Source organism: Enhydra lutris, unplaced genomic scaffold (genome assembly GCF_002288905.1).
Source record: "Enhydra lutris kenyoni isolate GAN:26980312 unplaced genomic scaffold, ASM228890v2 scaffoldscaffold1, whole genome shotgun sequence".
Classification (NCBI taxonomy): domain Eukaryota; kingdom Metazoa; phylum Chordata; class Mammalia; order Carnivora; family Mustelidae; genus Enhydra; species Enhydra lutris.
In genome coordinates, this window is record NW_019154085.1 from 89,929,537 (window position 1) to 89,954,593 (window position 25,057).

The 25,057-nt window shown below is 34.2% G+C and overlaps 1 protein-coding gene across 1 annotated transcript in view; it reads left to right on the forward strand.

Annotated features, from left to right (window-relative positions):
- Positions 1-25,057, forward strand: part of LOC111140884 (LDL receptor related protein 1B) — a 1,957,146-nt gene that overhangs the window by 885,475 nt on the left and 1,046,614 nt on the right. The window contains exons 4-5 of the mRNA XM_022493131.1: positions 16,694-16,813; positions 20,658-20,786. Coding sequence (XP_022348839.1) covers positions 16,694-16,813; positions 20,658-20,786 — 249 coding nt within the window. The remainder of the gene's footprint in view (positions 1-16,693; positions 16,814-20,657; positions 20,787-25,057) is intronic.

Here is a 25,057-nt window from a genome sequence, read left to right on the forward strand (position 1 = left end):
TAGACATGAAAAACCTCATTACTAGATATCTGTTAATTGTATTTTACTCTGGCCCTTTTCATAAATTTGCTTAATTTTTTTCCCCTCAAGCATAGGTTTCCAAGGTTGCAATTAAATGAATTGAGCCAGGCAAAGACCTGGTATGGGTTAGCTTATTATTAATAAATTTAGCATGCCATCCTCACTGTAGAATCAAATGCAAAACACTAAAATAAGATGTATAAATCACAGAAGAGTTTGGCTTCACCAATCCAAAGCACCTAGCACTTGCAGCTTTCTCTCCCTTATCTCTTCCTATACTGGTCCAAATCTCACCATTTATATGATGCTCTACAAATTGTAAAGCATGTTTACACTCACTGAATTTTTTAATATTCATAAAATCTTATAAAGACATTTTCTAGGTAGGATGCCAAGGCTTAGAAAGGTTAACAATCTAGTCAATAGTTAAATATCTGGTAAGAGATACCACAAATAGATGTATGTTTTCTACCTTTAAGTCTAAAGTGCATTTCAAGATACCATGTGTAGCCAATCTCTTCTTTTATATAAAGAAAAGATGGAAGTTAAAATTACTGTATTTTATTGATGGAGACGTTGTTGATGATTTATAATGGCAATAATATAACTGCCAACCTATAATGGGTATTTACAATGTGTCAGACACTAAGAACTTCTATTGAATCTTTATGTTTAAAACTCACAGCATACCTATGAAGTTAGTGATGTCACTATCCTTATATTGTTCTAAGAGGAAAACCCCACACAAGCATGTGTTGTCTTATCTTCTCATATTCTTTTATAACTAAAAATGAGGTAAATATTTGTTTTTATTGTACAAACCCTTCAGATTAGAGGGTGATTATTTAGCAAATTTTCTCAGTGTATATGGAAACCACATCTACCTTTTCATAACATAAATTAAATTAATCTCTTCTCATTTCACTGTGCCTTGGTAACTAGATTTTAATTTTCTATTTAATAAAAACTTTTAAAGTTTTACATATTTGATTTTAGAATGCTGAACACCATAGTAAAGAGTTTCAAAAGAAATCAGAACCTAAAGTTCCTAAATTGTTAGAAATGGTTTTATTTGAAGATCCAAAATAAATAGTTCTTTATTCTCTGTTAGCCAACAAGTTGAGATAGTTGGAAAACCTTTTCTGAGTAAACCCTTGGTTTGCCCCATAATATAAAATGGGAAAACTCTAAGCATTGGTGTAGTACACTCTCAAGTTGTTGTTACTTTGGTCTAGCTTTTGTTTATACATTTCAGAGCATATATTTATATATTTCAAGGCATATCTCAAAGTTGTATTCCCAGTATAGATGGAGAAATATGGAAAAACAGTATGAAAAGCAGAGCAATAAAATCCCTTTTCCAGACAGTAAATAAGAGAATAAAAGAATATTTGTCCAGAGAGACATGCACTCTTAATCTTCTGATGTAGAGGTAATACAGATCATGTCCACACATGTTCCATTGAGACTTAGTTATAAGGCCCTAACCAAATGAAAGGAGAGCAAAGGTTACTCTGGCTGTGTAACCACTTCTTAGAAACATCTAAGCAGTATAGAGAGAAGGGTTAAAAAAATACACACACACACACACACACACATATTTATAAATATAAACATAGTATATAAATATATAATTTATATATACATTTTGTGTTATATATTATATATTAAATTTATATATAAATTAATTAATACATACCTAATTTATATTTATTTTTGAGATAGAGAGTATATGGGAGCAGGGGGAAGGGTAAAGGGAGAGAGAATTCCAAGCAGCGCCCCCTATGCCAAGCATGGAACCCAATGCCAGGCTTGATCCTGTGGCCCGGAGACTATGACCTGAGCTGAAAGCAAGAGTGCAATGCCCAACTAACTGAGCCACCCAGGCACCCCGTGAAAATATTTATTAAACGGGATAGCTACATTTGCCATATAAACTGATGTCAGCAGGCATTTGTCTCATTAAATTGCTGATTATCTATAAATGGAATAATATCCAACTACCAAAAAGGATGTTGAGTGCACATGTACACACACACACAAATATTATTAAAAAGAAAAAAATATATAATCTATTACAGACCCCAGACTCAATTCACAGAATATTTTTCCAAACCACATGAGAGCCTAAGCTTCCATCTCATAATGGTACACCTAAATTATAGAGAATTTTGCTTTTCCTTATTGAAAGAGTAGTTAATCCTTATGCAACATTAATATGCAAAATTAAAATTATGAAATGACAGCTTTTTCATGTCCATTTATTAAATAAGATGGATACATATACATACACATATACACACATATTTATATCACCAAAAATATATGAAAAATATGTGAAAATACATGAAAAATATACCAAAATATATGAAAAGATGTTCAATATCATTAGTCATTAGGAAAAGCAAATTAAAACCACAATAAGGTACAATTACATACCTAATAAAGTGACTAAAAATTAAAATTAAATTAAAAGCTGATGAAAACTAGTATTGGGCAGAAGGCCAAGCAGCTGATGATTGCTATATTGGTAGTGAAAATGCAAAGTGGAGCAACTACATGGGGAAACAATTTCATGGTTTCGTATAAAGTAAAACATTATTTTACCATACAGACCAGGAATCTCAGATTTACTCAAATGAAATGATAACCTGTATTTACATAAAATTGCATGTGAACGTTTTTGCCAATTTTATTCAACTCTAGAAGTGACTTAAATATCTGTCACTTGTGAAATGCGTAAACAAACTGAGATACATTCATACAATGGAATACTATTCAGGAGTACTGAAAAGATGATTTGTCTGAGTCTCAAATACTTTATGCTAACTGAAGATGCTACAGGCTGGATGATTCCACTTATAGCACGTGCTAGAAAAGGCAGAATGAGTAAGATGGAAAAAGACCGGTGTTTGCCAAATCTGGCAGTGGGGAAATGCACTGGCTATAGAAGGGCACAGGGAAATACCTTGGGATAATGGTAGTGTTCTGTATCTTGATGGTGCTATTGGAAAGACAGTATGTATTTTTCAAAACTCACAGAACTGTACATAGAAGGAATCATGTTTACTGTACATAAATGTATACCATAACAACAAAAATAGAACTAAAAATAATAACTTTAAAAAATGCCTTAATGTCGTATCTTTACATATGAGAACACATAGAAAATTTGAAGCCAGGACTGTAGTTTAGCACTAAGCAAAGGATTCTGAAGAAATCCACATTAGTAGACATAAGCAGCAGCCTAATCTCAGCAAGCCAGCTCACACTGCATTTTACTAGGCCAAGGAAACAGGGGTAAGAGGATGAATGATGTGACACAAATGATCACCATTCTAAATATGTCAAGCATACATCCTGCTGACAAGAGGGACTGTCTGGCATGGTAAGTAGCTGCATCAGCTTTTCAATCTCCAAGTATAAAAAGTGAGTGAAATACTTTTTTAATGTGCTACATAAGGAAATGGTTTTTTTTCCTTAGAACTATGATTATGGTTGTTGGTTAAAAGGCATTTTTGTATAAGCCAAATTCAAGGAGTGATTTGATTACTAAAATTGAGAATTAAACACTGTCTCATTTTATAAAATGATGTCTCAGATAACTTCTGTATTTGGAAAGCACCTATAATTTTTGGTCTTTCCAAAGAGTTCATAAAAGTTCTAATTTCCTATCAAGGAGAAACATGTAACCTAGAAACACATGAATAAAATAGCACAGTTGTTTTCTCACTGTCCTGCTAATATAATACAACAATGTGGATTGTGATCAACATGAATTGTTCAATTATAGGTCATAAAGGCAGCCAGCATAATTGCTATTGACCACACCTTGGATTGAGCCAATGGCTACACATATAAGACTGCAAACAGTGGTTCTCTTTTTTAAAAATATTTATATAAACTAAACTGATGAGGGGGAAATCCTCCTAATAGTAATAACTTGTAATTTTTGGAATCTGGTTATCCACTTCAAATCGCCTTTACTACTGTCCTGTTTTTACTCTAAGACAGGTTAGCAAAATTTATCTGTATGTGTTTCCTAAATCATAAACCTGTATACATTTGTGGAAATGTGTTCTAAATCCCAATGCTGTTAAAAAAAGCATAACAGCTCCTTAAGACCTTGCAGATTAGCATAAGTATTTGGTAAAAATGTCTTGTTTCATTTATTAATTGGTCTGTGCTCATGTAGCAAATTAAATGTGCATGCACAGTGCTCCAGAAGAGTAATATTCATATTTTATAGAAACCAGTTAGCCAGTATAGAAAAATCTTCATTTCTTATGGTTAGTATTTCCTTGTTAGAGATCTTTCATTTGGGTAAAGATTTTAGGAGAATTTACCAAAAAATGAAAGTACCTCCACCAAAAGGTATCAAATGATACACAAGTCTTTTGGGGGGCAAAACTATAACTATGAATCATGTAACACCCAAAATTAAAGACCCAAAAATAAAAGAGAAAATCATTCTATCATAAAAAGAAACACCTCCAAATTGCTTAAAACTTATATAAATTATGGAAGAATACTGACTGTAGGTATAGCTTAAATGGTAACATGATAAAAAATAATAATGCAAAGAATTACATGCGTCAGGCAATATTTTAAGGACTTTGCATGATTTACCTCATTTAAGCCTCATAACTACCCTGAGGTAGTTTCTATTATTTATCTCCATTTTAGAGACAAGGAAAAATAAATATAGAGAACTTAAGTCATCTGTCCATCACCATAATACTATGTAAAAACAACCCTGTTACCTCAGGGGTTGAATGCAACAAAAATCCAAATTTTCACTCATATCAACACCCAAATAGGTCATCAATGGATGCTTACTATTTCAGGCTCCCTCCAGTGTGTAGGCCTGTTGGCAGAAGGTTCTATGAGCCTTCTGCTGGCTTCTTTGCATCCAGAGGGCTGACAAGTAAGTAAAGATAGAGTGGAAGATCATCCCAATGCTTTAGAGCCCAGTTCAGAAAGTAGCACACACTAATTTTGCATATATTGCATTATCTAGAAGTCAGATACTGAATACAAGTCAACTGAATACAAGTCAACTGGGAAGATTAATCTTTTTATTTGCTCAGGAAGAGGAAACAGGATTGATGAATATTAGTTTTTTTTTTTTTCTTTTTGCCACACCCACATAGCCTGAAATTAGTAAAGCCTGGGTTGGAGCTTAGGTACTCTAGCTTCAGTACTTAAGGCCTTAATTATAATACTGTACCATGACTTAGAAAAAAGAAAAAAGGTGGTGAAAGAGATACGAGATTTAATATGAAACAATTTTCTATCCTTTTAGAATCCCTGTTGCCATTTATTAGTAATACAAATCTAGAAATATATTTCTTGAATCTATTTCTTGGTTAAAGAATGGTTTAGAAGCTGAGTACCTCAAAGTTACCCATTACTTGTAAGCTGTTCAGTTGCATTTGATGGAGAAGATACATTCACATTTTTATAATCTCCTATACAACTGAAAAAAAAGTCTTAAAAAAAGATCCCTTAAATACCAGAGAATGGAGTTGGTCTTTTTTAGGAGAATCCCCATCAGTTGAATTAGATTTGACTCCTGAAATAATAGCTCCTCTCCTTTTAAAATATTTTATTTTTATTTATTTGACAGAGAGAGAACACAAGTAGGCAGAGAGGCAGGCAGAGAGAGGAAGGGAAGCAGGTTCCCTGCTGAGCAGAGACCCCAATACGGAGCTCGATCGCAGGACCCTGAGATCATGACCTGAGCCGAAGGCAGAGACTTTAACCCACTGAGCCACTCAGGTGCCCCGCTCCTCTCCTTTCATTAAAAAAAGACACTTTTCTTTTATGATAATGCTGAGAAATATAGATCAAATACCATATTATATATCTGGATTCAGGGATGCCTGGGTGGCTCAGTTATTAAGCATCTGCCTTCTGACTCAGGTCCGGATCCCAGGATCCTGGGATCGAGCTGTGCCTTGGGCTTCCTGCTCAGTGGGGAGCCTGCTTCTCCTTCTCCTGTTCCACTGCTTTCTCTCTCTCTCTCTCATTCTCTCAAATAAGTAAAATCTTTAAAAAAGTATAATTGGATTCAGTCTTTCATATTTCATTACCTTAGATGCTAGTGGTCTTCCTACTTCAACCTAAGATTCAAACCAATGGTAATGTTACATGAACCAACAAGCATGCTTCATGTAGAGCATTCTATCGATACTGATAATTCAAGTACAGAATTTCTGTTCTACCCAAATAAGCTTTCTAACAAAATTAATCTGATGCATTTTTAATTATCTACATAAACACTATAGTGTTACATGTAATTAAACATAAATGGTAAGCAGCTCTAATAGATAACATTACAGTAATTCGTATTGCTTTCCCAGAGTTAAGCCAAATTTTAAATTTTGTTCTTCATGTTGTTAGTTCTTCATAATTCTTCATGATCTGATAGAAGAATCACAATTTACCATTTCACCTGATAACATGCTTTCAATCTCTTTGCATATACACACGAGTTCTCATTTGATGAACCACAAGCTGCGTTGCCCTTTTCTCTTTTGTTATTTTCAGTCACTAGACCCCACTTAACATTCAAAACCATGTGTGAGGTCTAGTCCTTCATATCCAGTTTTCCCCCATTTTCTGTCATTTTTCCATAATTCTTCCCATCACTATCCCCATGCTGGTAATATTTTCAGCACCAATTCCAGATATTTCAAGATTGGAGAGAGTAGAAAGATGAAACCAATGGTCTGTGGATTTTGTACTTTGAATTGAGAGGGAAAACAAGGAAGTGGGCTATAGAAATTATATGGAAAATATAATATATTTAAGCTACTAAGCTAAAATGCCTGCCTTAAAGTACAGGGTAAATAAATTAAGTCAAACCCCTACATTTATTCTCTTTATCTCATAATATATTTAATTATTTTCTATGAGAAAACTTTCCTATTTCCCCTTATTTCCCACCCCTTATTACTATGTTTATCATTATCTTCTCTGTTCCACTGAAACCTTTTTTAAAGGTCTTATTTTGATCCTATTAAAAAATGCAATGCATTTTATGGGCTCCATCCAAGAATATTTCATAAGGATTTAACATTTATTGCTCTACTTACTTCCATGAACTCTTCTTCCTCCTCAGATTTTGTGAAGCTTTTCTGCTTCTTCCATCTATATATTGATTATTTCTCACTTTTTGTTGTTGATGGTTCTTCTTCTGCTTGCCTTTCACATATAAAAGTTCTCCGGGGCTTGTTTGTGTTATAAATATTCTTTATAAGGGATGATTCTTTCCTTTTCAGGCTTTAATTACCTACTTTATGTCTGTGACTTCCAAAGCTACATCTCTGGTCCAGACTTCTCTTCTTAGATAGACTCAAATTCTCAACTCTCTCCTGGCCATTTTTGTCAACATTTGAAACTAAACAGTCAAAGGCAAATTTAGTATTTCCCTCCAAACTTCTAATCCTCCTGTTATTCTTAATTCATTTTATTGGTACTATTAACTGACTGTCATTATGCTTTCACCAAGTGTTTGGCCATCCACTCTTCTAAATCTTCATAATCTTAACTTGTGCCACTGCCATGTCTAGTCTTTTAGATAGCTTTTCTTCCTTCATGATATGTCACTCATCTTTATCCCTGTTGTTAGGTACTAATGAACACTTCTGTCCTCAATTACTAGTAGTGACTCTCATTATCAAAACAGAAAAGTCTACTTAATCTAAGAATTAATCCACTTTGACTTGGCCCCAAACAACAATTCCAGTCCCATTTTCTGCCACATCAAACACTGCGGGTTAGCCACACAGAATTATTTATCATTATCCACATTTTTTGTATCCTTTCCTGTCATATTTATTTTCTCATAGTTTCTCATACTTTAATCTGGAATACACTCTCACTAACTTTGTTTACTGAATTCTCCTTATTTCTAAATTTCTGCTTAAATTAAACTTTTTTTAAAGGATTTTATTTGTTTGAGAGAAAGAGAGAATGAGCAGGTGAACATACAAGCCGGGGGAGGGGCAGAGAAAGAGAGGGAAGCAGACTCCCCACTGAGCAAGGAGCCCAATGTGGGGCTTGATCCCAGGACAAGGCAGACGCTTAACCCACTGAGCCACCCAGGTGCCTCCAAATTAAACTTTTTTTCACAACTATTTCCCATATTATCTCTGCTCATTTCCAGTTTCTGGAGGATTCCTTCCCTTTCCAGCTCATGTCACTTCTATTTTTATTTAGCATATGTATTTTTCAGCTTTGAATTCTACTGTTGTTTACATTGTTATCCTTCCCACCTAACCTCACCCACTTCCACACTCATGTTGTTAATTCCTTAATTTGTCTAAAGTAATTTTGCATTTGTAGAACCCCAGCAGAGTGCTTAGCATTGACTATGTGCTCAATCAATGTTGAGATAAAGTAGCATATATATTCAAAGCAATTTTGGACTGATTCCACCATAATCAAACAAGATTTGACAACTCAATTACCTAATATGAAGATGTAAATGAACTATCTTTAGGACCTAGTTTAATTTAATGGACTAGAAATGACACCTGAGAGTGTTAATCCTCAACCTAGAGTTAAGCTATTTCATCGAGTCATTCATCCAATAAAAATTATAAAATGCTCTATCTATAGCACACTATTAAAACTAGAATGAAAAATAAAAATAAAATACACCAGATTTCTAACCATCACCATATTGTACATTGGAATTAGAGGCATTATTAACAGCATGGGCTCTGTAGGCAGACTGACCTTGTTTTGAATGGCAGCTCTGTCATATATATTTGCTATATAAATCTTGGGATAATTATTAGCCATCAGTTCCCTCATCTGTAAAATGTAAATTACAATAATATCTGCAAGTTAGACTATTATGGGGTTTCAAAGAGATTGCATGTTTAAATAACTTGATATATGTTAGGTTTATAATTTGTAGCTATAGATAGTAGTGAGGGAAACTAAAATGTAAAGGGCTACCATAATATAAAACAAAAATGCCATAATTTCCAAGGAACCATTTATTCTGTATTTTTTCTTAATAATGTATTTTTTACAGAACAAATTACTGGTCTTTGTACATTACATAAATACCAACATTGCATTATTATATAATTAATGATGAGCCAAAATTCAAGCCTACACATCAGATATAGTTGATCTGCATATTGGTTGAATCTATGTCAAGGAAGCAGAAATTGTTCTGGGTATTTCAAGGAGAAATAAATTTAATATAAAGTATTGATTGTAATCAGAGCAGTGAAAATTAGAAATTTAAGAATGCATAACTAGCTTTCAAGTCATGGTACTGGTGTTTATGTTCTAGTGAAAGGGGATGCCATGATACTTGATGAGTTCACCAGTAGTAAATTGAGAGACAAGAGACAAAGACCATGATTTCTGCCTTGAGGCACTCCAACCTTATGTGATTGACTAGAATGGAAAGAATCCTGCAAAGGGGACTGTGAAACAGGAGGAACATCAAAAGTGTAGAGCTCTGGAAGCAACACAATTGTGTATCAGAAAGTAGTTAACTGTTAAATACTGCTGATAGGTCAAGTAATATGAAGACTGAAAAAAGGTGATTACACTTATCAACATCAAGATCATTGAAGGATTACTTTCCAGTGGCTAACTTCTATCTATCTGCACAATCCCAACTCCATCTTTTGTACCTCTCGACTGATGATTGATATATATATATGTATGTATATCTTTTCTTATATATATTTGTATATTATGTATTTCATTTTTATATATATTTTTAAATTATATATATATATATACATATATATATATAGTCCTTTTTTCCCTATTCAATATTACCTTTATATATACACCAGTTTTAATTTCCCTGTATCTCTGGGAAGTAGAGTTCTTTAATAAAGAGAACAAAATACACCCAGGAACAAATGAAATACACTTCCTCACCCACATCAAAGGATTATAGCCATCTTCCTGTCACCCTCCCATCCCTTTTATTTTGTATTCCTTTTTCTGTTTTGTTTGTTTGTTTGTTTTTGTTTTTCTGTTTTGTTTTGTCACTCTTTTACTTTGTTTTTGTTTTTGTACTTTATAAATCTTACTTTTGGGTCTCATTTTGGCTGATTTATTTATTTATTTATTTTCTTTTTGGTGGTGACTACCAATTGCTCTAAACCTTCCCTTGCCTAGATTGTGCTTGATGTTTTCAGCTATGCATCTCCTCAACCACAGCTCAACAGAATGACTAAGAGGAGGAGCCCCCAACAAAGAAAAGACCCAGAGACAATGGCCTCTCCAGCAGATCTAATGGATATAGATCTAAGCAAGATGTCAGAAATAGACATCAGGGTAGCAGTTATGAAGACAATAGTTAGGCTGGAGAAAAATATTAATAGCAATATAAATTCACTGAAGGCAGAAATGAGAGTGGATCTGGCAGAACTTAAAAATACTATCCGCAAGATACAATCTAATCTAGATACTGTAACAGGGTAAATGAAGCAGAAGAATGGATTAGTGATCTTGAAGACAATCTGATAGAAAAGAAGGAGCAGAAGGAGGCCTGGAACAAACAGGTTAAAATCCATGAAAACAGAATTAGAGAAATAAATGATACCATGAAAAGTTCCAATGTCAGAATGATTGGGATCCTTGAGGGTGTGGAGAGAGAGACTAGAAGATATGTTTGACCAAATCCTAGCTGAGAACTCTCCTAATCTGGAGAATGAAACAAGCATTTGTACCCTTGAGGCAGGGAGAACACCCTCCACCCCCAGACTAAAGGATTGCAGCCTAATGCTGAGGCATGTAATAGAAAAACTTGCATATCTTAGAACCAAGGAAACCATTTTAAGGGTAGTTAGGGTGAAGAGATTCCTTATGTACAGAGGGAGGAACATCAGAATAACATCAGACCTGGCCACAAAGACCTGGCAAGCCAGAAAGGGCTGGCAGGACATATTCAGGGCACTAAATGAGAAGCCAAGAATTCTTTATCTGGCAAGACTGTAATTCAGAATGGATGGAGAAATAAGGGTCTTCCAGGATGGGCAGAAACTGAAAAAATATGTGACCACCAAGCTGGGCCTGCAAGAAATATTAAGGGGGGGGGGGCGTTCTATAAAAGGAGAAAGAACCAAGAGTGATATAGAACAGAAATATACAGAGACAATCTATAGAAACAAGGACTTCACAGGCAACATGATGACAATAAAATCATATCTTTTAGTAATCACTCTCAATGTGAATGGCCTAAATGCTCTCATAAAATGGCACAGGGTTGCAGATAAGGTAAAAAGACAGGACCCATCCATATGCTGTCTACAGAGACTCATTTTGAAACTAAAGATATATCCAGACGGAAAGTAAAGGAATGGAGAAGTATCTTTCATGCCAACATACCTCAAAAGAAAGCTGGGATAGCAGTTCTTATATCAGACAAATTAGATTTTAAGCTAAAAACTGTAGTTAGAGCTACAGAAGAACACTTTATCATTCTTAAAGGGTTTATTCAACAATAAGATCCAACAGTTGTAAATACCTATGCCCCCAACATGGGAGCAACCAACTGCTAACCATAATAAAGAGACATATTGATTATAACACATTAATAGTAGGAGCCCTCAATACTCCACTCTCAGCAATAGACAGATCATTTAAGAAGAAAATCAACGAAGAAACAAGAGCTTTGAAAGACACAGTGGGCCAGATGGACCTCATAGACATATACAGAACATTCTAAAACAACAGAATACTCATTCTTCTCGAGTGCACATAGGACTTTCTTCAGAAATAGACCACATACTGGGTCAAAAATCAGCTCTCAACCAATACCAAGAGATTTAGATTATTCCCTGCATATTCTCAGACCAACTTTGAAACTGGAACTCAATCACAAGAAAAAGTTTGGAAAAAATTCAGACAGTTGGAAGCTAAAGATCATCCTGCTCAAGAATGTTCAGGTCAACCAGGAAATCAAAGAACTTGAACAATTCTTGGAAACCAATGAGAATGAAAACACATCTATCCAAAACCTATGGGATATGGCAAAGGTAGTCCTAAGTGGAAAATACATAGCCATCCAAGCCTCACTCAAAAAAAAAAAAAAAAAAAAAGAAAAAGAAAAATCCTGAGTACACAAACTGTCTTTACACCTTAAACATCTGGAGAATCAACAACAAATTAAGCCTAACCTATGTGCCAGAAGGGACATAAGATTAGAGCAGAGATCAATGAATTAGAAGTCAGAAATACAGTAGAAAACATTAATAAAACCAAAAGCTGGCCCTTTGAAAGAAGTAATAAGATTGATACATCACTGGCCAGACTTATCCAAAAGACAAGAGAAAGAGCCCAAATTAATAAAATTATGAATGAAAGGGGAGAGATCACGACTAATACTAAGGAAATAAATAGAATTATCAGAAATTATTATCAACAGCTATATGACAATACATTTAGCAATCTGGAAGAAATGGAGGCATTCCTAGAAACCTATAAACTACAAAGACTGAAACAGGAAGAAATTGATAACCTGAATAGAGCAATAACCAGTAACGAGATTGAAGCAGTGATCAAACACCTCCCAAAAACAATAGTCCAGGGTCTGATGGATTCTAGAGAACTCTATCAAATATTCAAATAAGAAATAATAGCTATTCTCCAGATGCTATTTCAAAAAATTGAAACAAAAGGAAAATTTTCAGACTCTTTCTATGAGGCCAGAATTGTCTTGATCCTGAAACCAAGAAAAGACCCCACCAAAAAGGAGAATTTCAGACCAATATCTGTGATGAATATGGATGCCAAAATTCTCAATAAGATCCTAGCTAATAGGATCCAACAGTACATTAAAAAGATTATCCACCACAAGTATGGGATTTATCCGTGGGATGCAAGGGTGGTTCAACATTCACAAATCAATCAATGTGACAGAACACATAAATAAGAGAAGAGACAAGAACCATGTGGCCCTTGCAATAGGTGCAGAAAAAGCTTTGACAAAATACAGCATCCTTTCCTGATTAAAACTCTTCAGAGTACAGGGATAGAGGGAACATTTCTCAACTTCATAAAATCCATCTATGAAAAACCCACAGTGAATATCATTCCCAATAGGGAAAAGATGAGAGCCTTTCCATTGAGATCAGGAACATGAAAAGGATGCCCACTCTCACCACTGTTTTTCAACATAATACTAGAAATCCTAGTAACAACAATAAGAAAACAAAAAGAAATAAATATATTCAAATTGGCAAAGAAGACGTCAACTCACTTTCTTCAGGTGACATGATTCTCTATGTGGAAAACCCATACTCATACAGCAATTCAGTAAATGTGGCAGGATACAAAATCAATACACAGAAATCAGTTGCTTTCTTATACACTAACAATATAACTGTAGAAAGAGAAATTAGAAAATAGATTCAATTTACAATAGCACCGGAAACCATAAGATACCTTGGAATAAACCCGGCCAAAGAGGTAAAGGATTTATACTCTAGGAACTACAGAACACGCATGAAAGAAATTGAAGAAGACACAAAAAGATGGAAAAATATTCTATGCTCATGGATCAGAAGAATAAACATTGTTAAAATGTCTATGCTGCTCGGAGCCATCTATACTTTCAATGCCATCCCGATCAAAATAACAATGACATTTTTCAAAGCACTGGAACAAACTATCTTAAAATTTGTATGGAATCAAAAAATACCCTGAATCGCCAAGGAAATGTCAAAAAATAAAAACAAATCTAAGGGCATCACGTTGCCTGATTTCAAGCTATATTACAAAGCTGTGATCACTAAAACATCATGGTACTGACACAAAAATAGACACATAGGCCAGTGGAACAGAATAGAGAGAGCCCAGATATGGACCCTCCTCTAGGTCAACTATTCTTTGACAAAGCAGGAAAAAATATCCAATGGAAAAAAGACAGTCTCTTCAATAAATGGTGCTGAGAAAATTGGAGAGCTATATACAGAAGAATGAAACTTGACTATTCTCTTACACCATACACAAAGATAAACTCAAAATGGATGAAAGACCACAATGTGAGATAGCAACCCATCAAAATCCTAGAGGAGAACATAGGCAGTAACCACTTTGACATTGGCCACAGCAACTTCTTTCAAGACTCATCTCCAAAGGCAAGGGAAACAAAAACAAAAATGAACTCTTGGGACTTCATTAAGATAAAAACTTCTGCACAGCAGAAGCAGTCAACAAAACAAAGAGACAACCCACTGAATGGGAGAAGATATTTGCAAATGATACTACAGACAAAGGACTGATATCTAAGATCTATAAAGAACTTCTCAATCTCAACATCCAAAAAATAAAACCCATAAAAGTCATAAAATAAGCTAAGAACATGAACAGACACTTCTTAAAAGAAGATAAATAAATGGCTAACAGACATGTGAAAAAAAAAGAATTGATTATCATTAACCATCAGGGAAATTAAAATCAAAACCACATCAAGATACCACCTTACATGAGTTAGAATGGCAAAAATTGACAAGGCAGGAAAAAACAAATGTTGGAGAGGATGTGGACAAAGGGGAACCCTCCTATACTGTTGGTGGGAATACAAGTGGGTACAGCCACTTTTGAAAACAGTGTGGAGGTTCCTCAAAAAATTAAAAATAGAGCTACCCTATGACCAGCAATTGCACTCTGGGTATTTACCCCAAAGATACAGATACAGTGAAAAGGAGCACATGTACTGCAATGTTCATAGCAGCAATGTCCACAATAGCCAAACTGTGGAAAGAGCCGAGATGCCCTTAAACAGACAAATGGATAAAGAAAATGTGGTCCATATACACAATGGAATATTACTTGGGCATCAAAAAGGATGGATACCCAACTTCTGCATCAACATGGATGGGACTCAAGGAGATTAGGCTAAGTGAAATAAGTCAAGCAGAGAAAGTCAATTATCATATGGTTTCACTTATTTGTGGAACATAAGGAATAGCATGGAGGACATTAAGAGAAGGAAGGGAAAAATGAAAAGGGGGTAAACTGGAATGGGAGATGAACATGAGAGACCATGGACTCTGGGAAACAAACTGAGAGAAGGGAGCAGAGGAAAGAAAGAAAGAAGGAAAGGGGACAGGGGAAGGGTGAACCTAGTGATGGGTAGTAAGGAGGGCATAGATTGCATAGAGCACTGGGTGTTATACACAAACAATGAATCATGGAACACTACATCAAAAACCAATGATGTTAAAAAAAAAAAACTAATGATGTACTGTATGGTGACTAACATAACATAAAAATATATTATATGTAAACAAATGGACATGACTGTATTCCAAAAAGTTTTATTTGTCAAAAAGAGATGGGTTCTTGTTTGATCTAATATAAATTATTTAAGAAATGATAATGAGAAGAAGCAGAGAATAGTTGAGGAGATACCCTTGAATAGGTGAGAGGGGAGGGGATTTGTCTACAGGGATTGGAGTTAAGCTTTCATTATGAATTCAACCAAGTTTGAAAAACAAAAACAAGTATATGCTGAAGTAGGTAAATGTGAAGAATAAATCTGTGGGAAAGCTCTTGTATTGCTTCTGTTATCTCAGGAAAAGTAGGAAGTAAGATCACAATATGTGAGTGGCCATTAGGAAGAAGATTTGGGGTTTTAAGAAGGGAAGATGCATGAAATAATTGCATGAAAGAGTTGAAAAATAATTGGGCTGAGAAAATACTTTATATAGTAAATAGCAAATTTTCAATTTGGAATGTTCTAGCTGTTCTTTTCCACATTGGACCATTCATATACTTTTATTATAATTTATATATATATACACACACACATATATATATATGTATTTTTCTCAAGCATTGGCTAAACTTGTAGCATTATCAACATATTTTGAATCATTTAACTTCAATCTTCAAAACTCTTATTTTTCTCCCCGGGGGAAAAAGAGATTGTTGCAGTCTATTAATACCTCTATTTTCAGACAGCAAAATCAGTAACACATTTTATCCATATATTTTTCTAGTTTAGCAAATCTTATTCCTGTTAGAAATTATTTGTACAATGAATATGCTTCTGTCACTTCATCTCTGTTTCATGCATTTATCATATTGAATTCTAATCTACTCTGAGGGTTTGCTAAACTTTTGCCTCAATGATGTATCTTCTCTGAAAGAGTTCAGATATAATGAAATATATTATGTCCAGTATTTGTTTAATATTTTGTCACCAATGAAATATAAATTATTGAAATGGAATATATTCACATTGATGGCCATGAAGTTTACACATGGATTATAAATCAAAACAAGTCCTTAAAAGATAGAAAATCAATTGATGTGTCAGATGAAAAATGTATAAATGTTGAAATTAACCACTGAATGGACATTTTTCCTCTTGAAATAATTTAATACACCAGAATTTGAAAAGATTTGTGTCTTTGAATGCACATAATAAGGTAAAAGTGAAAGACCTAACATCTGAAATTTTGTTAACAATACTTCAAACAAATACAAGCCAACATATTTTAGAGCGAATAGTTCTTTGTTGTCTCAACCAATCACAGAAATTTTCAAGGAGACCAATCAGAACTGTAATCTTGTGGTTATGCCCTGAGTAAATATTAACAATATTTAAATTTATATAGGACACATGTGTACACAGTTATATTAACATAGTGTCTTTGTTTTTCTTCTCCAGAACTGTTACCCAGTTGTCAGCAGTTGAATTGTCAGTATAAATGTGCAATGGTCAGAAATAGTACAAGATGTTACTGTGAGGATGGATTTGAAGTAAAAGAAGATGGGAGAAGCTGTAGAGGTAAGTATGACACGTGATTCTTTTTTTTTTTTTTTTTTTTTTACAAAACCTTACTTTACAGAAATTAATCAAGTATCTTTGAGCATCTATCATGTGCTTCATACAGAGGTTAAGCTAACTTTTTTTTTGTTTGTTTCTTGAGATTTAAAAGATGATATTCCTACATAAATCATACACATAAACATAACAGATATGCATTTTACCAGTCAGTTTTCAATTCATATTTTAATAATATCAAATACGGTAAATGTCAAAAATGGGAAGTGGTTTGGGTTAACCATGAAATCATTGAATTTAACAGTTTTAACTTCCTAGATGTTTTCTGGCAGTTATACGGCTGCAGTGTAGTAGACATTTGTTATTAACTAAGTTAGGTTAATAATATTGTGCAATGTTCTTTACAATTTTTCCATTTTTTGCATTGGTAATTCTGGCAGTTGGCATTTTGCCAACAGCAATAATGAACATAAAAATATTTATGTGTATTTTTAATGTCTTAATTCTTGCTTTTGTGAAAGCTCCACAGGACATGTTTACCCTCTGAAATGACTCCACTCTGCCATACTGAACAATTCTAGGTTACTTCTCCATTCTATTAACATCTATTATATATATGTTAGTATATGTATATAAATCTGTAATATAAGTAATACACTATTTTGTATAGTACTTAGAATCTATATATAGAAACATAAAATATAGAATCTATACATAAAATCAAAGAATATCTGCATTGCTAGAGCCACTAATAACAGACTATTTTACAAAGAAACTGGTGCTTTGCCAATTGCTTTAAATCTTTTCCTTAATATTATCATTTTTACATAGAAACAGAATCTTAAGGTTGAAAGAGTTCTCAGAGAGAATATTGTTCAAACTCTAATGACAAAAGTGAGAAAAGTGAGACCCTGATAAATTAAGTAACTTACTTAAGTCCTACACATCTTCTTAGTAATAGACTTGGGACTAAAGCTCAGGTCTGCAGAGTCCACTTATTCTTGTCTTGAAGAGGTTCATTGCTTTTTAATGTACATCTGGGGTTTGAATTTTTCATTTGTTGTTTGTTTGTTTTCTGCATAGTCAAATATTATAGAAACATTTATTATTAAGTGTTTGTTAGACTTGGAGGTTATGTAATCTGACAATAGGTGGATCAAGCTGGTGTATTTATTTGACTCACACCAATTTTAAACCAACATTTAAAAATCAGAATATTGCACACAAAAGCTCAGACTTTTTTTTTTTTTTTTTCAGATAGAAGACCTGGCAACATTAGACACCTTATAAACCCAAAAGTCAGCCATATATGAATAGTACTTCTGTATAAACTCACACATGCATGCAATTTCCAGTTCAAAACAGCTCTTTCCATTCACACAGGGGAGGCTAAAATACCTATACAGTATCCTTACCCTTTTGCTACAACTGACTCTTATAGGAGTCAAGATTTTCAGCTCTTGTTACAATGGATCTCTTTCTCCCCAATCTCCTAATTAAATCCATAAAGGTAATCATAATCAATATCTTCTTTTGACTATTGATAAGGAATTACGCATCCATCAATATGGAAGGTCACTACTGAAAGAGGAGCTCTTTTTACTTTATTTGCCACCCTGGACGACCAGAACTGAGCATCATTAATGCTTTCCTGAAGCCATATTTCCAGGGTAGTTTCTGTCCTCAGAGGGAGAAAGAATGCAGCATTATAAGTAATGACATTCCTATTCCTTTGCGGCCAATTTTGTGGAGTTACATGAATGTCATAGCAGTGCATTCTGGCTAAAAAGAACAACAACAACAACAACAACAACAACAAAAATCATTACTCATATTGCTCTCCTGGATAGCATAATCATGTCAGAAAAGCTAAAATAGGAATCAATAAAATTAAACCTGAAAAATCTGTGAAAAAGAAGAAGAATCATTTCTGCCACTAGGGGCTGGATTTTACCAAATGCAAGATTTAATTTCTTTCATTACCACTGTAAACTTAACTTCAAAAACTATTCTTTTTATTCCCAAAGCAACTTACTTCAAACAAACCATCCACAAATGCAAGCTGTTATATGAAGCCAAAGAAATCTGAGAAAAGTGCAAATTAATGCCATACAAATGCATAGTTTCCCAATTTAAATGGCCCCTTAACTACTCAGGAATATTTTTGCTTTTCCTTAGTAAACTCTTTTCTTAGCTCAGTGTTCAGAGAGTGGGCTGAGAGTTCCAACCCTTTAATCATCCGTTTGGTCTTTCTGGTGAGGAGCTCCCCCCACCCCCATCCTGGCATCATCTAGTGGCCCCACCCTGAGTCACCTCATTGACACAGACTAAGGTATATTCCAAAGGGGCTCATAAATAACAAAAGACACTCCTATAACTCAGAAAATTGCAAGGGCTTTAGGAACTCTGTGCCAGAAACTGAGGATAAAGACCAAATACATATTTTTATTATACCACTTATTCCTATTTTAGTATAGCAGCATTCATTTCCATCTATCCAGTTTTCACATGTTGTCTCTTCTAGTTCTTAAACATTTCAGTCCATTCTCTCTTATCCATCTGCACTACCACTGACTTAGTTCAAATTTTAATGGAATTAAAATACAGTTTCTTGCGTGAAATTAGCACGTAACTAATTTTCCAGGATCTCTACTTTCACCAGTCCATTTTTATTTGTATTATAAAGTTCATCCAATTAATGCTTTCACAATGCCTACATACAATGTACAGCCCTTTACTTTAGCATACAAATAACTTCATTATCTGGCCCCAAAACTACTTTCTCAGTGTCATCTCTTATCTCCTCGCTTATCCACCCTTATTCCACTTGACCCTTTTTACTTATTTGAAATCCCTACTATGTCATCCCAATATCATTTCACATGCTATTTTAACTGGAATGCCCCTTTCCATCTTATCCCTTCTTATTGAATCTGAGAAAATCCAAATCATCCTTTAAATCCAAGTCAGTATTCAGCCTTCACTTAATATTCTCCCTCTGATTCCAAGCAGGTTCACTTCTCTGTGTTTTTCTCATAACCAGAGTATGCCCCTATTACAAGGAAATGCATAGAATTGCAATTATATTTCATTAGACTTGTTTCACTTAGAAGTAGGAAACATGTGTTATCATGTTTTTTTTGTTTGTTTGTTTCATCAGGGATTAGTAGAGTACACAGTACACAGGACAGACTGAATATACATTAGTCCAAATTAGTAGCTGACATATATATATATATATATATATGTATATATATATATATATATTAGCCTAGTTGGTTAAGAATCCTTAAGCACTTGCTGTTTAGAGAGACTTGAACAAGATGCAGGAGGCAGGAAAGGAAGGATGATAGGGAATAGAAATAGGACCATAGATATTATTAAAATTTAAGATGAAAGTTTTCTTTTCAATGAATGCTTAATAGTTTCCTGTTTTTGATCCAGTGAAGGTGATTTGTGTAGCTGAGCTCAGAACTCTTAATCTGTTCATTGAAAACCACATTACCAGACTAATTCTTTGTTAAAATAGTGAAAAAGACATAAACTCTTTATTCTTTAAAGTGCATTTCATATCTTTGCAAAAATATCCAAGGATTTCTAGCCTTAATATTATCTTTTAAAATTAAAAATTAGATACTAAGTTTGATGTTTTATCTCTGTAACTATTAAAGCAACTTTGAATTTTGACGTTCAGTTAGTGTGGTTTGGAAAAGACTTATTGTATTTCGTTCTTCCTTTCCAAAATAATTATCTATTTCCAAAATTTGAAAAAAAAAAAAGTTTTCTTCTAGGGGAAAAAATGCCCAACAATAAATCTGCTTAGAAATGATGCCCATTTTCCTTGTAGATCAAGATGAATGTGCTATTTATGGCACATGCAGCCAGACCTGCATAAATACATATGGTTCCTATGCCTGCAGTTGTGTGGAGGGCTACATAATGCAGCCAGACAACAGATCTTGCAAAGCCAAAAATGGTAAGTTATAATTTTTTTTTTTTTGTCCTTGTAGAATTTCTTGTTTCCCTTTTGCAGTTCCTTCTCATTAGAAATGTAGTACAGTACTATGGACTTGGAAGAAATAGATTTTTCCTTCATTTTAATTCACTGATCTATACCTAAAAATCCAGAGCAGTTATTTCAGTTGTCACTGATCATCATAAAACTCCTTCTATTATAGGAAGTTTCTAGTTTTGAAAAACCCGTTCAAAAGAAATGGGTTAATTGATCTGAGTTAGCCATCTCTCTCCCACACTAGGCAATAGATTCCTGTTTTCTTTGAGCTCCTGCTTTCCCACCAAAATTCATACTCAGCATAATAAAGTGATCTGCTAAAATGTAAGCCAAATCATGTCATTCTCATGCTTAAAATCTCCCAATTACATTTACTCATCTTGAGAATAAAATCCAAACTTCTCACAATACATGTAAGGATCTAATGCTGTGGTATCGTTTACCTCATCCATCTCACTTATTGCTACTCTCTGTTCATCACTCATCAGCCATACTGGTTTCCTTGTCCTTCTTCTACCACATTGCTCTTGCTTTGAGGTTGTTCCACTTCCTGTTTTATTTGCCTGCAGTGCTTTTCCCTGTGATATTCACATTCTTATCATTCAAGTCTTAGCTAAAATGGCAACATTCAGAGTGACCTTCGCTGACCATTCTGCTTAATGGTGTATACCCTCTCCATTGCTCTTATTTCCCAATTTTATTTATTTATGCATTCCTACTCAATCACTATATGATTTTTCACTTTTATTTTCTTTATATCCCTACCTTTTGAAATGAACTTGTTATGTATTTGCTTATCATCTGATTTCTCCAGAATAATGGGAGTGTTATGAGAGTATGGAACTTGTCAGTTTTGTTTATTGTTGTTTACTGATATCTGATCATAGCCTGGAACACATAGATACTTGATGAATATTTGTGGAAGCAAGGAAGGGAGAAGGAAAAGAAGGGAACAAGGAAAGAAAAGAAAAAGAAAGAATGAATTTCTCTTTCTGGTTAAAATTACTAAAATGAACGTTCTTCTTCTAAGTGTTTGAATTTCATGTTTTAACACTGTCTTCCTTTTACTTTGTCCCTGCAAATAAAGCCTATAGTTCCTACACAGCATTCAGCCTACAGTAAACACTCAATGAATATTGATGATTTGCTAATGAAATAGCCTTGAGATGTGTTAGTAACAATAGGATAAATCTAATTTTTTTGTGGGCTGAATTAAGAATAATACAAAGAGATATGTACATGCTGTTCCATCTAGCTTCTTTCGACTTTTCTGAAATCTGGTTTCATTTTATGGATTTTCAAATTATGCTATTTTGATAAATTAATTGAATGTCCCCCACCCCCTTTTATTAGTGAGTGGAAAAGTAGGAATGAGACGGGATTCTCTTTTTTGTAGCCAGATTAAACAAAGCATTGGATTTGCTTAGCAAGCTGCCACAGCTATTTCTTTACAACATAACCTCATGCTATACTTTCAACAATTTCCCTGTGTTTGGTTATTAACTAAACATATTTGTATAACAAATTAGAAAGAACTCTTCTATTTTTTAGTTTATTTCTTTGAATTACTGACTTGGTTTGTGAAGCCCTACTTATGTTTTGGAGGCAATCCCTGAGAAAAATTAAGTTAGTAGTATGTTCTTTTTGTCTACCACTAAGAGTTCTGATTTAAAGTATTGATGGGCTGAAGATGTAGAAGGCTTGTTCTTTGCTGTTTCTATTGATCCACACAATATCACTGTGGCTATACAGGGAAGGTGTAATGTGATAAACCCTACACAGAGGCACTTCCTCTCTTTCTATGTGGAGAAGGTATCTGCCAATAACAGAATGTAACTAGGGAGGGATGCTACCTGCTAATGTAATGCTGACTCAAGGAGATTTGATGACTCCAGAATTGATAATAGGACATATAAAAGCCTCCACCTCTTGGTGGCTGGCTTGATGACAGTATTGGTCTACAGAGTTTAAAAAATACAGTTTTTATGGGAATGTTCCTGGTGTTTGTAGTTTTAGAAAAAAATGAGTTGCTGGTAAGGCAGTAAATGGCACAATTCTAGAACATATACTGACTAGTCCTAAAGGTCACATTGGATATTTAAACCAATGTATTCATACAAAATTCACAAGGAAAACTATCAGTTTTCTTTGAGCTGTCTCAAATTGATAACAAATGAACCAGAGGATATTATGGCTTCAGGTATATACAATTTTATATAATGCATCAACCTTATATTTTTGTGGTGATTTTATCATATTACAGTGATGCCATAACTGATGGGTGCTAGGAAAATGTTTTAAATTAAACTCCATTTGTCTTAAGTCTTTGCCATTCTCCTTTTCCTTTACCTGGCTGCTTAGATTGGCCCCACTTTTTTCTTCCTCTATAATCCTATCATACTGGGCTCTGGAACCTACCTTTTTCTCCCAGTCAAGCCAGAGTTCCAGATGTCTCAGAAGTTGGGAGCATGGGAAACTATGGGATATTAGAACGGGCTGGCCCAGAACCCTGGATGTGTATAAAAGATCTATAGGCTTTAGAAAGAGAGAGAGAAAAAAAAAAAAGAAGAATGAAAGAAAGAAATATCAAGCCCAAAGGATATGGTGGGAAGCTAGTACTAGACTCAATAGGAGGATTCTGTAAAGGCCTTACTAGATGATAGACGGGAAAATAAAAAGGATCTTAGGAGATTTGCCTTTTGAAGGCAGAGAGAGGCAGAGTCAATTGTCTAGGAATCTGTTTATAAATTTCAGCATGGAATAATATCGTGGTCACTCTCCAACTGTTCACCCCAGAACTTACTTGTGGGATCTTATTTTCAATGTAACAATTAATAGTAATTAGGTAAATTAATCTAAATTAATCGATTATCCCTCCTTTATAACATAATACCTGAATCCAAGTAAAATTCATAAGCCTTAAGAGTACCTTCAAGAAATAATTCTAGTAAGGGGGAGGGGATTTTAGAACCTGTGGCAGATGGGAGAGGAAATTAATGTTAGGCAGGAGACCTTTTCATTGCTGTTAATTCATGCAATGCAGACAAATTCTTTTCTTTTCTACCTTCTGTAAGATTGACTTGACTACTGAAATGTAGAATCAATCATTCAGGGCTGGGAGGAACTCAAAGGTAATTTAGTCCAACTATCCATTTGCTATCAAAATAAATAACTTCCAAATGGAAGAAAATTTTAAATGTACATTTAAAGATAATTTTAAATAGTACTTGATAGTTCTGTGTAAGAGGAGACATACTGGCATATGAATGTCATAGTGGAGTGTTCATAACTGGAATGGGACTCACATTAAAAGGCAGTAATTTTTGAACTAAACATTAGGATTTCTCATTTGAAAAGAATGTTTAAAAATAATCATTAAGGGGTTCCTGGGTGACTCAGTTGGTTAAGTGACTGCGTTATGCTCAGGTCATGATCTTGTGGTCCTGGTATTGAGTCCCACATCAGGCTCCCTGCTAAGCTGCCTGTGTTCTCTCTCTCTCTATGTCAAATAGATAAATAAAATCTTAAAAATAAATAAAAATAATCATTAAAATATATATGTATGTATCTAGTAAAACTTCCTATATGCTTTTACTTTTGCTTTTTTTTTTTTTTTGAGATTAGAGTTCTAGAGAGTTGTCAAATCTGAAAATGGGAAGTTTTTTTTTCATTTTTTTAAAAATTTAATTTAGCTTCTTTTAACTGATTTAGACCAATTTTGATGTAGAAATATGCATTAAATGTAGGCACCAAGGGCTAAAAGTGGACACTTGTAGAACCTGTAAAAATGAAAGTAATGGCCAAGGGTGTCTAACTTATGAACTGTTGCCAGTTTTACTCCTGATCAATTCAGGCTCATTGGACTGTACTTTTCAGTCTCTTAACCACTCGCCGAAGGCAGGCATTTAACCCAGTTTAAAATTCTGCAGGACCAATAGGACTCTACTGACTGCACTAAAGCAGTCCCGGAACAAAGAGCACTAAATAATTATATGCTCATCCGTGTAGAGGCACTGCAGTAAGTGGCACCATGAGAAAGAGAGTGTGTACCTCTTTGCCATGTAGCAACTAGAGTAGTGAGAGAAGAGAGCCCATTAAATAACTTCAGGATTCTATTACAGTTTATACTGTGCTATTCACTGATTGGAACGATGGGGAGACCATTTAGGCAATAGAAATACAAATAAGAAATACAAATCATAATCTCTATATAATCCATGGAAACACAATCCTAG